This window comes from Brachyhypopomus gauderio, chromosome 4 (assembly GCF_052324685.1).
Source record: "Brachyhypopomus gauderio isolate BG-103 chromosome 4, BGAUD_0.2, whole genome shotgun sequence".
NCBI classification, from domain to species: domain Eukaryota; kingdom Metazoa; phylum Chordata; class Actinopteri; order Gymnotiformes; family Hypopomidae; genus Brachyhypopomus; species Brachyhypopomus gauderio.
In genome coordinates this window covers 13,639,957-13,654,274 of record NC_135214.1, presented here as the reverse complement: position 1 = coordinate 13,654,274, position 14,318 = coordinate 13,639,957, and the positions used below count along the sequence as shown (strand labels likewise).

At 45.8% G+C, this 14,318-nt stretch overlaps 1 protein-coding gene across 1 annotated transcript; it reads right to left on the bottom strand.

The window, feature by feature from the left end:
• Positions 1-440: 440 nt before the first annotated feature.
• sik1 (salt-inducible kinase 1) lies at positions 441-11,038 on the bottom strand. Its single transcript, XM_077002399.1, has 14 exons — positions 10,774-11,038; positions 10,011-10,223; positions 9,683-9,799; positions 7,259-7,322; positions 6,728-6,889; positions 6,388-6,512; positions 6,137-6,260; positions 5,744-5,964; positions 5,195-5,344; positions 4,945-5,052; positions 4,549-4,768; positions 4,180-4,437; positions 3,726-3,930; positions 441-3,501 (listed from the first exon to the last, which is right to left on the bottom strand). The coding sequence occupies exons 2-14, from the start codon at positions 10,161-10,163 to the stop codon at positions 2,994-2,996; spliced, it is 2,415 nt and encodes an 804-aa protein (XP_076858514.1). The 5' UTR covers positions 10,164-10,223; positions 10,774-11,038; the 3' UTR covers positions 441-2,993.
• Positions 11,039-14,318: the final 3,280 nt, after the last annotated feature.

The following is a 14,318-nucleotide window of genomic DNA, read 5'->3' as shown; positions in this document are numbered from 1 at the left end:
CATCAATTACCAGGGACTTATGAGAACCAGTCATGAATGAGCAGAGACAAACGCAGACTGTGCAGGGAACTCTGGGACCTTCGGGTTTATTATCCTCATGAGTTCCACCATGAACCAAGGTGCACCAAGGACTATCAGTCATCTGACATTACATCTTGCCAGGAAGTTATCCAGACAAATCATGCTTGTCTTCAAGTGCATGCTGCATTCTAGACCACGGTAAATTGCTACGCTTGAAGACAAGCTAAATGTTTTCATTGTTTAGCAGAAACCAACAAAACACCAAAACGTGCATGCCGAGGAAATACAATGCACTTATCTAATACTTTGCAAAGTGCAAGTTTTGCAAATGTCCCAAGACACCATGGTTTTGCTTAAGCGGAAGTGTTTTTTTGGTTGTTTTTGAGGTCTTCTTAGGTATTTTAATAAAGAAAACAATGTAATCTTAGGATTTTTTTATTTTAATAAATAGCCACATAAATTAAAAAAATCTCTCTCCTTTGATAGCATATACACACATTTTCACTCATTCAAGGCATACATCATTAGCAAGCAAATCAGGAAAGTATATCCAAAAATGTAACAAAAGAATTTTACTTACAGTTCTGCATTAAAAAAAAAATAGTGTTTTAATAATAACAATCTAAGAAACTCTAAAGATGTCTCTAACCCAGCAGTGAAAATTAACACTATATTGAAAATGAGACATATTCATCATAAAGTGCATAATTTAAAAACAGCAAAAGTAAATGAAAGTATAAAACATGGGCTTCTGATCTACGGAAAGCCTAACGGATCGCGATTCTCAGTGTTCTTTTTTTTCTTGTCATAAAATTAGACCAAAAAAAAACACACCTTGCTTTCCTCATTATGGTATTTCTTCAGAAAAAGGCACAAGCAATAGCAGTGAGTGCAAAAGGGTTACAAAAACAACAATAATTAAATGCAATAAAAAAGGAATTAACACTGTTTCCCCAAATCACTTCCTCTTCTGCGTATCTCTTTCAGTCACCTCTTTAAAAACCTCACCTGACCCACAAAGTGTGGTTCACACAACACAACTTCAGAAAAGAAAAGAAAAATTTAAGATTTGCATGCAACAGGATCATTTTAGAAGGGGGGGGGGGTGGTGAAATTGTGTGCTTTTAACAAACAGTGGGTTTTCGGGCACTGATAAAAGCACTATTATTACAAATAAATAATGAACACACAGAAACACAGTTTGAAATCTACTTCTAGCACCTAATAGCAATGTCTCCCAAGCACACGTAAAAATGTCTGCCTGTGTATTTCAGCAGTATTGCTACCAGATGTTTAAAGAGAGAAGCAGTTACATAAACACATACTAGTGCACTGGTGGTACTTTGGAGGTGGGTCATGCTCTGCGTGTGTCGCTAAAGGTTTGCTTCTCCGTCTCAGTAAGGAACTACGAACAGTGGCATCATCCTCAGAGGCGAGGGCGAGGTTCTGCCCATCTAATAGCCTGTCTGAGTGACTGAGTGCTGTGTAACAGAGAGCCTTCCCCTGGCACAGTCGGACCAGACTCATCCTCCTACTCGGTTTGACTTGCACCACTTCTGCCATACAAACGTACACTAAATGGTGTCGTTCAGGAGATGAGCACCACAAAACGGCCAGGTTCTCTCACACGCTCAATCACGCCAACATGTCATGTTCCTTAACCAACCGTACAGGTAATTTCATACAATCATTATAAGGAAAAACTCAGCATAAAAAAAATAACAAAAATAGAAAAAAAAAACCCATAAAACAACCCAGCAGGTGTTTGTACCTGCCAGATTCCTTCATCAGCTTCTTCACCTGGTACTATGGTTCAGTGTGAAATATTGCACTAATCCCATATGCTTTGTTCTCTCTATGCAGAGTGTGTGATAAGCAAGCGACTTCACACTGCGGGGGTGGGGGGTTGTTTGCCATGTGCTGTCACTCTGCGTATCGGGGGGTGAGGGGTGATGGCAGAGGTAGTGATACGATACAGGAGGAGCTGCGTCTGCAGCTCTTTTCCTTCTATGACAAGCGGGACAAAACATCAAGTGCCAAGGCTCGACAGCGGCTCCAAAAATAAGTGATCTCGCATCAGGGAAAGATAACAGTTCTGCTGTGTGCATACAGCGTTCTGGCATGTGCGGGTCTGGGCGGGACACGGCGCTGAGCAGCACAGGACATCACGGACCGTCTCTCTTCCTCTCCCCTTCATCTACACATGTAATGGTCAGCTGATTTAAGGGTAGTACCTATTATTATTTTTGCCAAGCCAACCTTGTTTTAGCCATTTCTCCCTAATGAAAAAGTATTACGAACTGCTATTAAGTAAAGCAGCACTAGTTTATCTAGCAGTTGGTGAAATAGCATATTTGCTTTGTGCTGGAAGTTTAGGATAAATCTGATACTGCATTTTGCTTGAAGGATTGTTACAATGATGCAAAAAGACAAAGACAAACAGGAAAAAAAACAAAAACTTTGGTCTTCAGTGAAATGACAAAGAAATGACACAGTGAGGATGGGAACCTCTCAGCTCTAGAGGTTAAAGCTAGGGGGAAAAAAACTATTTAAAAGGAAGACGTTGCCATCCTAGCTTCATAAACATAAGGAAATTAATTTGTCTCTGACGTAATCGTTCTTGAATGCAGAGGTCAGTCCTTTGTGTTCGCTGCTCCCACACCAGCGAAAGTTCTGTTCACATGTCTGAGAGACAAGTTCTGCGTCTTATTGCTCTGTGTGGCTGGGAAACCCTGGCAATGGAGTATGAGCAGGACCTCCACAAACAGTGTGGTTATTGCTTCTGTTTCCTTGCTTCCTTTAACACACGTGTATACTGGTACAGCACTGCCTGTTGCCCAGAGCTCAATTGTCACATGCACTGTTATTTTCCATTTTTCCATCTTTCCAACAAGTCCATGTGCTCTACCCATGTGTTCTGGGTACCCAGACACTTTCCTGTGGCATTCAGCATCACACTGGAGATGGTTCAGTTATTTAACCATCACACAGCTGCTGAGCTGTTGGCTGGTGCAAGCCAGCTGCTCCTGGAACCCAGAGGCTTGGGGGTTGCCCTCAGCTCCCAGGTTCCAGCCAACCTGATGGGGCAAGAGTGAGAAGTGGCCCTGGGTGAGGGTTTGGATGCCCAGACCTGGGTGCTGGGTCTGAGGTTGCACCTGGAGATGAGGCTGCTGGCTAATGTGCAGTCTGGCCTCCAGCAGATGGGCTGCAGAGGCCACCGTTGAAATGGAAGAGGATGAGGAGGACGAAGAAGAAGACGAGATGTCGAGAGGCTGCGGCTGCCACAGGCCATGCTGGAGCGGCACGGGGGCCTGCTGGCACACGGAGATCAGGGGCTGGCCAGGCCTCTGGCTCGAGGACATGGGGAACTGGACAGCCTGGGAGAAGACACCGCTGGAGGGAGGGGAGGAGGACAGCTGGTGGGGCTGAGACAGGAACAGCGCCATCTGCTGCTGTGGCTGGTGCTGGATCTGCAGCAACCTGCAGAGGGACCATGAGTAAAGAGACCTTTAAATACAAACACTACCCATGCGATGGAAAACAAGTCAAAGGTGCTCAGATGCCGTGGCTCCTGAAAGGTCCCATTTTCCCTGCCATTACACATAAGACTGATTGACTAGATGTCACAATTTTAATGACCTGAATTTAGGGTTCAACAGCATCTTAATGCTCCGAGTCAGGACGTGCGGTGTGGTTCTCCTTACCTCTGCTGATGCAGCACCTCCTCCAGCATGCTACGGCCTTGTAGTCCCGTTGCGGGGCACAGCGTTGGCCCCAGGGACCCCCTGCTGCCCCGGGGACACGAGATCGGGGGGCACACCTGTCTTGCCAGACCCTTGATCTTATTCAGGCCCAGAAGGCCTTTGGTGCGCGTGTTCTTCCGCAGTTGCTGACGGAAAGCTTTCAGACCTGCAGGCATCAGCACATACGCTGGGGTCAGCTAGGGCCACGGCATGCCGCCAGGCACCAGACACACACACTCAACATCAGCATGGACTCTGACATGGCTAGACTTTAAATAAATCTGTTACATAAACCATCTTAAAATGTTTTTGTTTTTTTTTTACTGTTACTTGGTTCTTGATAATTCAGTAAAGCACACATACACACACACACACACACACACACACACACACACACACACACACACACACACACCTTGTGTGAGGGAGGTGTCGGAGGATCGCCGGCCCTCCTGGAAATTTGCTGCGTGCAGGCTGCTCTGGTTCTGCAGGAGCCGGTTAGAGGAGAGGGCGAGGGGAACCTCCATAGGCCCTGTGGCCCCGGGCTCCATCCCAGAGGACAGAAGTGTGGACAGGGTTCCTGCTGCGGCAGCAGAGAGCGTAGGGGTCGCGTTGGAGGAGGACTTCAGGCAGCTGTCAGAGGAAGCTCCATCAGAGGGGCTGATGACGATACCTGAGACAGTGGAAGGTGGGGTGAGATTAGTGAGATGTGTGTATTAGTATAAATGAAAGTATCTTCTATATATCTGTGCTAAGCTAAGTGGAGGAGCGTAGCTACACTCACATGGTGGGTTGCACTGATGGAAGCGGGTGGAGACTTCGGCGAGGGTATGTCGGCGGGAGGCGGTGCTAGGCAAATGAGGGACCTGCAGCATTCCCTCCTCCTCTTCCAGGTCCCTGGGCCGCACCTCCTCACTGATGGTGGTCTCCAGCAAGCTGTTGGGGGAAATAGAGCGGTTCCATAGGAGCCCGTTCAAACTGGCTTCAACTGGACACACCACCCGCTATGGACGGAGACGGATGGAGATGGGGAGAAGGAAAGACAAAGGGGCAAAGAAAGAGAGAGAGAGGGGGGGGTGGAGTTAGTATTCAGCTTTAATGAAGAGGTGGTTGTGGGCTGTACTGTAAAATGACTCCCTTTCGGGATGGCCATTAAAGAACGTGGAAGAGAGATCCTCACCTGAAACAAACCTCCCTGGTCACAGTCCATCTGTGAGGGTAACGAGGGGCTTATCGGAGCAGAGACAGGGAAGGCTGTCCGGAAGCAGTCGCTTGACTCCATGATCACCTTGGCGAGGAAGAGGAGAGAGGAAGATTTGACTCGGCCGCAGGAGGTGGGAACCATGGTGGCTGGGATGTAATGTCACACCGGAGGCGCCGTTGGGGTTGGGGAGGAGACCTGCGGCTGCAGCCCGGCACCAGACACTCACCTCCGGGCCGGAGGAGTCGGACAAGCCCCTGGTTCTCTGCGTCCGGGCTCCACACTGGCGGCTGAGCTGCTGGTTGCGATGCTCCTTGACGCGTTCCAGCAGCAGGTAGTAGATGGCGGAGAAGTGATTGTAACTGCTGCTCTGAAGAGACTGCAACAGCAACACAACGGGGCTTAAGAACCGGTGGACACGCGGGATGAAGATCGCATTTATCCAACCTGGTTACAAACAGACTTTATATCTGAAGGGTCTGTGGCAATTTTCAGGAACAGATGCTTCTCTGTTGTTTATGCTTTGGGTATCAGGATCAGTATATATTTAAAGGCAGGGCAAGATGCTGGAATAAACAGCCCCTTGTCACCACCACGACCAGGTGATCACGAACCGACAGCCCAAATCCCTCAAGCAACAGCCGCCATTAACCTTTCCTGCTGACCTCAGTCCCAGAGCTACAGTGACTTAGCTAAACTGCTCACATGGCCATCCTCCCGGTCTCCCGACTCTCACCAGACCGAATCGCTGTTCCTCACACTATATATCCTGGCTCACCTCCACGGTCCTCTGCCTGTCGATGCCAAGCGTCTGCATGATCCCCAGCACAGGCTCGCTGTAGTCGCCCAGGTTGGAGTTGTAGTCACCGAGCGAGTGTGAGAGCACGTGGTGGGGGGCGGTGGGGTCTGCCAGCATCCAGCGATGCTGCTTGATCTGGGCCACGCTGATGCGTTTGGCCGGGTCCACCACCAGCATTTTGCGGATCAGGTTCTCACAATCTGCGAGTGCGGAGGGTAAAACAGGTTAGAGGAACTGCTCGACACCAACAGTTTTAGACTGGATGACCGGATACGAATGATAGCTCGTTATAGATAAATGGTTAATCATTCATTTTTGCCGATTGATGATGTTGGTTTAATCGAGCTTCAGCTTCTGGCTGACGGACCGCACCTTCTGACATGAAGTACGGGATTCTGAAGCGGCCCTCCGTCACTCTTTGCCTCAGTGTTGGCAGGCTGTCTCCGTCAAAAGGAAGGGAGCCGCATACCAGCACATACAGTACCACACCCAGGCTCTGCAAACACACAAACACACGACGTTGAGGATCTCGTCATGTCTTGTGACAGCACAACTATTCTTTCCCACACAGTCATTGCAGGTGTGCGGAAGGGAGTGAAGGAGACAGTGTTATAGGACTGTACCCAGATGTCCAGCTGTGGACCTTCGTATTCTTTCCCTTCAAACACCTCGGGGGCTGCATACGGGGGGCTGCCGCACCACGTGGACAGAGGTTCTCCAGACTTGTAGAAGTTCCCGAAGCCAAAGTCTAAATGAACGATATAGCAGAAAGGGAGAGGCAGATTTTAAATCAGCTTTTTGTTAAACAAGCAGCAGGTGGTTCTTCCCTGTGGGCTTAGAGGCTTAATTACACCATTTGACTTTGCATGGATTGGTGTAGTTACACAGAAGCTCCTTCTCACAATCTATCTGCAGTGCCCGGTGTCACTGGCAGCTCTGAATGGCCTCTGTCCCTTTGCTCACCTGCCAGTTTGATGTTCATGTTGGCGTCCAGCAGCAGGTTCTCTGTCTTGAGGTCACGGTGGACAATGTGGTGGCGGTGGCAGTAGTCCACGGCCGTCAGGATCTGCCAGAACTTCCTGCGTGCGTCGGGTTCGCTCATGCGCCCGTGGGACGTCAGGTAGTCTGCAGAGGAAGTGGAGGAGGAGCAGTTAGGATGGAGGGGGGCGGAACAACACACAAACGGTCCAATCATGGTAAGATGTCACTGTGTGTTAGTCAGGTCTCTGTGGCTGTGAGTGAGAGAGACAAAGTATGTGTGTGTGTGTGTGTGTGTACAGAGATCAAGACTGTGACTGAAGAGCTCTCTGATGTTTTGCTGCACAGAGTGCTGCAGAAGAGACAGGTGAGGTGTCAGGCATGCTGTCATGTTTGAACCTCCTGTGTGAAGGCCACGTACGTCAGTTGAACGTCTGCCAATCAATGTTCTCTATGACCATCACATCTGAGTCATGAGTGCAAGAAACGAAAACAGAGCAGCGGAGCTGCACTTACCAAACATCTCTCCGTGTTTTGCATATTCTGTTACAATGTACAGCATGTCTTTGGTCTCCATGACCTGCAAAGACACAGAAAAGATTATCAGAAAGGTGCTACTGGTCCTAAGCTGACTAATAAATCTCTTTTTATTGCCTCATTAAACTTTAATGCTGGCATTAGCAGTGCTTGTAAAGACTGCCAGTGCTGGAGTGTGTGTTGAGAGTCAGACATTGCCCCTACCCAGTCACACACACGCACGCACACACACCAGAGTGTATTGTTCTCTCCCAATTGGGTCTCATCTGCAAATAATTCAGCTTTCACTCTGTCACTCAAGCTCTGGATTTTCATCCTTGATATGCAGAGCTGCATGGCCGCTTGCTGAACGTCCCATATTTAAAGCAGAATGACACACACACACACACACACACACACACACACACACAGGTCCAGGTAACTGAAACACTAGTTTGTTTTTCTTTCTGCTTTTCGATTTCTCAACTGAAAAATATTTACACCAGTCAGCCAGTCTCAACCTGTGCATCACACGAGAACAGGAAGCTGTTCCGTCCTCGGTTTTCTCAGAATGTCCCAGGCGTTTCCTGGGAAAGCATGCCGGTGGAATGCTAGCGTTACTGTACAGCACAACACAACTTGCACAACAGGTCCTGAGCAAGACTCCCCTGACTTCAGTCTCCAAATGACCCGACACCCAGACAGCCCTGGACTGCAGCGTGGACTCACAGAGCCAAATGAGGGTGTGGTGGTGATTTGATATCATAAAGGTTGGGGTGAGAGAGTGCCAGTTTCAGAAGACAGAAACACAGGCCACTTTATTTCCACATAAAGCCCTGGGGCCAGTGATGTAAGGGCTCTCTGCACTATCTTCCCTTCCACTCTTGCCCAGCAACGGGTGTGTGTGTGTGTGTGTGTGTGTGTGTGTGTGTGTGTGTGTGTGTGTGTGTGTGTGAAAGTGAGAGAGAGCGAGAAACAGGCTCTGTGTGGACGCAAACAGCTGTGAGGGAGCAGAAACTGCAACTTATCAGAAGGGGTCAGAGGTCACTGAATCCACATAATTTTTCTCAAGTGGCATTTTTCTCCCTCCCATTGCCTCACTCTTTAAATAAACCCAGAAGAGAGCTGGCCAGATGTGGTGGGGAGAGCAACACTGTGCCCCCCCCCTCTTTCTCTCTCTCTCTCACACACGCACGCACGCACGCACACACACACTATGCCCGTCTTTAGTAGGCCAGCAAATGTAAGGCTGCCTGTCAGAGGTATCCGTAACCCAAGCTGTGGGTTGTCTCAGTCCTGTGACTGTAGCATTTCTGAGTGTCCTCCTGTTCTGCAACTCCACCCCCCCCCCTTCACACAGCTGCAAGCAGGTCAGTGTGCCATCAGATAACGTGTTAAAAAATTTGAATTTTTTGCATCATATGGTAATGCACATTCCACACACATCGTTCTCCAAAAGAGACGACTCCTCCCACAGAAGCCCCTCCTCTGGTTTCCCAGGGATTTTGGTTGTTAGGAGCACTTTCATAACCTGAACCACTGATATCCAAAAGCTCACAAGTCATATTATAAAGACATAAATGTGCTGACAAAATACCTGTCTAGCATTTGCCAAGCATAGCAATGAGGATGTGTACTCGTGTGTGCATCTGTGTTTGTACACCTGTGGGTATGTGTGTGTAGTTGTTTGTGTGTGTGTGTCTACGTGTCTGAACTTGTGTGTGCGTCTATAGCAGTGTGCATCGGTGGGAGAGAGACAGTGTGTGTGTGTGTGTGTGTATGTGCGTACATGCACGCATGTGCATCCAGACCTGTTTCAGTGTCCAAAGCGGATTGCATGTCTTAACACTTTTTCCCCCTCATTACAGACAAATATCTTCACGTGACAGAGCAGACACGCTGCGTCTGCCTTTGGTCCATTGTTAATTCATCTGTCACAACCCTAAACCTCCCAACACCCTCTCCCTCATGTGCACATTTCTCTTTACTTGAATTTCAGAGCAATCTGCAGGGAGGCGCAGCTGCTTGGCTTTCAACCACACGGGGAGCAACTTTCAGACATATTCATCACGTCACAGTGTGGTCACACACGCTCCTCAGCCTGGGCAGCGAGTGCAGCGGTGGCACACAGAAAACAGGGCAGCGATACGTCTGTCCTTCTCATTATTGTCTCCTCCTCCTCTGCTGAGTTCAGCACTAACTCAGAGAGTCCTCATCCATGCGGGCACACAGGTGCCTTCACAATAGCACCTCCCCAAAACTCCATTTAGCCAAGGCAACATTTTGCCAAAAAGTTGTGTTGCATTTTAGCTGAAGCAACATGTAGTAAAAGACAAAAACAATGACAATATTTTAAATTATCTGTTGCGAATCCGTCACTAGAGAGTATTTAATATAATAAAGAAACGTATTGCATATACCAACCTGATAAAGCTTAATGATGTGTGGATGATTCAGTAGCTTCATGATTTGAACCTCCCTGTATATCTTCTCCAGATTGGAGGAGTTAAGTCGTGTCTTGTCGATTATTTTAATGGCAACCTAATAAATGAAATAAATGCATTAGTTTCATTCATACTTTTCATTCATTCAACGTTTCATTCTGTTGTTAGAATCTGTTAAAATTAAAAGAACAACGCTAATTTTATTCTTCTATATTTAGCTGAGAAAATTGAAAAACGCATGCAAATAAATCCGATTAATACAGTCTGCATTACTTGTTAATTAGTATGCTTAATGGCACGAGGCCTACCTGTGTTTTTGTTACTTTGTGCCTCGCGAGTTTAACCACGGCGAAGTTTCCTTTACCCAGCGTGCGGATAATTTCGTAGAAGCCGACTTGAAGAGGCCTTCCCTGGGCAGCGTTGAACTGACTGCCCGTACTGCTCTCGGTCATTACTACCATTTTGCTGGAGGATTTTGTGTACCTATATGCAGGTTATCTCGGATCACTTTTATTTGACGCCTGCAATAAACAAGGGAAAAGTTTTTTACACAAACCCTATACTACAGCTGCATGTTCACAAACAAAGCAAGTTTAAAAAGTATTATAAATAGTAAAACAAGGATAACAATGTATTATTATTGTTATTATTAATAATAATAATAAAATTATTATTATTATTATTGTCGTAGCCGGTGGTGATATTATTGGACGTTTCTCTGAGTTGTACTAACTCTAAAATTCCCGTGATCCGCAAGGGAAGAAGCCAACGTATCGAAACCATAACGCTATATATTGTGCCGAAAACACCTCTGCATTTGTATTATCTCACTGAAATATGAAACTGCTGACCATATCATAATGTAACCTCAACCAATCGCGTGGAACAAAATCCAAGACTACCGAAACTTCTAAGGGTTTACTTCAGTTGCCTCTGGTCATGTCACTATTCCAACTGGGTAATTATCATACAATCGGTAGCGTCTACAATTAAAAAAATAACTAAAAAAGTCGTAATCTTGTGTCAAGCACTCAAATACAATATAAAACGTTACTATCCAGTTGTACTCACCCCCTATAGGACTAACAAATTCCACCTCCTTCCACAGCCGAAATATTTCTCAAATGCGGATTTATAAATCATTCCACAAAAAGAATGTTCGGCTTGATGATGAAACTAGAAATTTATCACGACGTTTATATCAGCGTATAACTTTAATTTACCTATCTTTGCGAAGATAGGTATACACTTTTACGGAGAGAGTCGTAAAAGCAGAGCTATTTACAGGGTGACGCTTCTGGCCACCTGAGCACACTCTCCAGCGAATGCGCTGCGCCGGTATGCAGGCGAGCGCTACAGGCGCGGTAGCTCCTCCCCCTTCCCGTCCTGCCATAGCAAATTGATACCCACCTCATTAACGTCACACTCGCGTCAGAGCTCGGAGCGGGGCGCAAGACCGGGCGAGAGCGCAAGGCACACGTTGCCGAGCAACCGTGCGGCTCGGCGTACGGTGACGCGAGTGCTGATGGAGAGGTTGCTTGGAGATTAAAACGATGACGCCAGTCCCAGGGATGTGTCATCACGTGACCGCTTCTCGCAAGCTGTTAGTATTGTTAGACAGCGGCCGGGACAGAGCCGGCTCCGCCTGCTGGAAGGCATTATAGCGTTCAGCTTTCACACCGCAACGTTATTTTATTTTCAAGAGCAACTCTACGTGATAAAAGTCAGAGGGTAAAACCACACGAGTCTTAACGCATAATGCAAGTTCTAACTTTAATGTTTGCGTCAGTGAATAGACTATAATGCCAAAAATGTGGACGATTTATTTTAACTATTAGAACCAGAATGAATCAGGAGCTTTGAGGTGCAGAAATTCATGTATGCACACATAACATATGCACACCTACCCTTATATGCACACACAAGCATTTGCACACACGCACATGCACAAAAGACACACATACAAGTATATACAAACATGCACAAACACACGTGTACACACATAAGTTAGAAGCACTGAACCATAGTTTATTTCTGCCCTTACATGCACGTTCATGCATACGGTTCACCTCACCTTCTCACGGTTGTGAGCACCTGTCCTAGTGCTCAGAAAGAAAGACAGAGAGCACTGTGTGCACAGTACAGGCCGTGTGCTGCACTGCAATCAGAAGCAGCCTTCTAATGCAAAATATAGCAGACATTTAAATTATTTAAAAGACTATATCTGATACTGTTTCAGTATATCTCTTACATGAAAAAAAAATCTGTTTTCCAGTCAACCCTTAAATGTGTGGCTGTTTTCCAGCTGTGCATTCTTCAGGGTGGTGGTGACTCTGCACTTACATTTAACACAAACTGGGCAACAAACTGCCACTGATAGTGTAACCCTGCGATCTGTCACATATCTGATACAGACAGTTCTAGAAATTATATTTTTACAATTTCATTATCAGTCAATTGCTTAAAACAAAGCGACCCAATCAAGCATTCGGGGCTTAAAGGCCCACTGTGTGCTGTTGTGTGAATCTCCTGTGTTGTTTGGCCTGTGTCCATTGCACTGTGTATCATATCTGACACCTCAAAGCGGTTACACCTAGTGTTTCAACCGTGTGTCCGTCAAAGCAATGAAAGACTGTGTTAAATTAGAGTGCTTGAAAAAAGATATAAAATTACAGGCAAATTATATTTGTAAAAAAAAATTCTCATTCAACTATCTTCAAAAACCCATTAAAATCATGAGAATTACAGGAAGTGAATGTTAGTGTGCATATTGCATGTACTTGTGTGTGAACAGTGTTTAAAGTGCAACCTTGTGGCAACCTATCAGCAACCCATCAGCAGCTCGTGACTCATCTGATCTGACATCTAGCACATTTTAGCACACAAAACCCAAAGAAAACAGGAACCCTTTCTCGTGCTGCTTTCTCACTGTCAGAACAGAAGTGACCTATACTCCAGGAAGTGGTGGAAAGAACGCTTGCTGTAGCCAAGGTGCTAGCATCGCTGGGGGAAACGGGAGGAATAAATAACCTCAGAAGAAAAGCCACGGCAGAATCATAAAGCCATGACATTCATTAGGGTTCTCCCTGCAGTACACGAGGACTTTCAGGGGCTGAGGACACACCACACAACCTACGCAACAGCAATACGGCTCGCAGGACTTTCTCAGCGGTTAGACACACACACACACACACACACACACACACACACACAGACAACTCTCAGCAAACCACCCTTTTTTCCACCTGGGGTTTGAGAGAGTCAACAGGTTTTCTTAGTCACGGCACAGAGAAAAGAGGCGAAGATAACAAACAAACAAGTACACGGAGGCGCAGCGTAAATGCCCTGAGCTGCAGTGTGAGGGGGGTGGGAGCAGGGGCCTTCCCACGCCCACGCTGATCTGCTCAGCGCAGCCCAGGACATGCAAAGCAGTGTCCCTCCCAAAGGCCAAGTCCTCTCACCTGCCTGTGGTGTGAGAACAGCCCACCTGGCCCCGCCTCCACACGCCACGCGCCATTTGCATCACACAAGCCTCGGTCCTGGCTTCTTTGCATATCAGTCCGATTTTACCAGGACTCTGCTGGTTATGAAACTAAACACAGAACGTGTTTTGGCCCAGATAACACATTTAAGCTACTCATCGACTTTGTGCAATAAGTCCTAATGTTTTTAACAGCACTTTCAAAAGCTGTCGGAACACCAGTATAGGAACACCATTATAGGATCAGTATTTCTTTATTGACGCTTTCTAACAGAGAAAAGAGCTATTTAACTATAGTGCTAAAACTGATCTCACAGTAACAGTAATTGCTAATTGAGTCTTCTTTAATATTTTTTTCTGCATATTTGTCCATTTTCAATGTGAAATATTTAAATAAAAAATGTATTTTGTCTTATTTTTTGAGATCCAAAATAGCAAATGAATGCTATTAATAAAAAAAATCAAAAACTTATTTTAAAACCAGAGGTGTCAATTCCAGGTTCAGAAAGTAAAAGTCCTCACCAGGATTTTGCTCAAGCTTACTAGATTTTCTAATTAGTACAATCCAGGTAAAATTAGTGGAATCAACACAATCCAGGAAGCCTGAGCAAAATCCTGGTGAGGACTTTTACTTTCTGAACCTGGAATTGACACCTCTGTTTAAAACCTTAACAATTGAAAAATGTAAGCTCACTTAGTAGTAAGCTCATAATTATAAATGATGCTGTGTTATCCTTTAGGGAACTTTAAACATATATCATTAATACAATATTATATTATTATTATTATTATTATTATTATTATTATTATTATTATTATTATTGTACTCTAATAATATTACCATATTGTCATTACTTTTATTATTCTACTTTTATTAAGTCTACTTCCAGTCAAACATGAGTATAGTGGTGCTTTTTAACTGTTACTGAGTCTTTGACCTTTTGCATTATGCTTGGATGAATGCACATAGTAAGACCAAACCTATGTTTGCCTTCACGTACACAGTAAAGGTCAAATGTGGGATGGGGTGGGATCTGACCTTCTAAACCCATGTGCTGTATGATGGTTAATCCGCGTAGATCTTAAATGAATACACTCAAGTGTCTTCTACAAACACTTACTGTTTTGCCAAAGG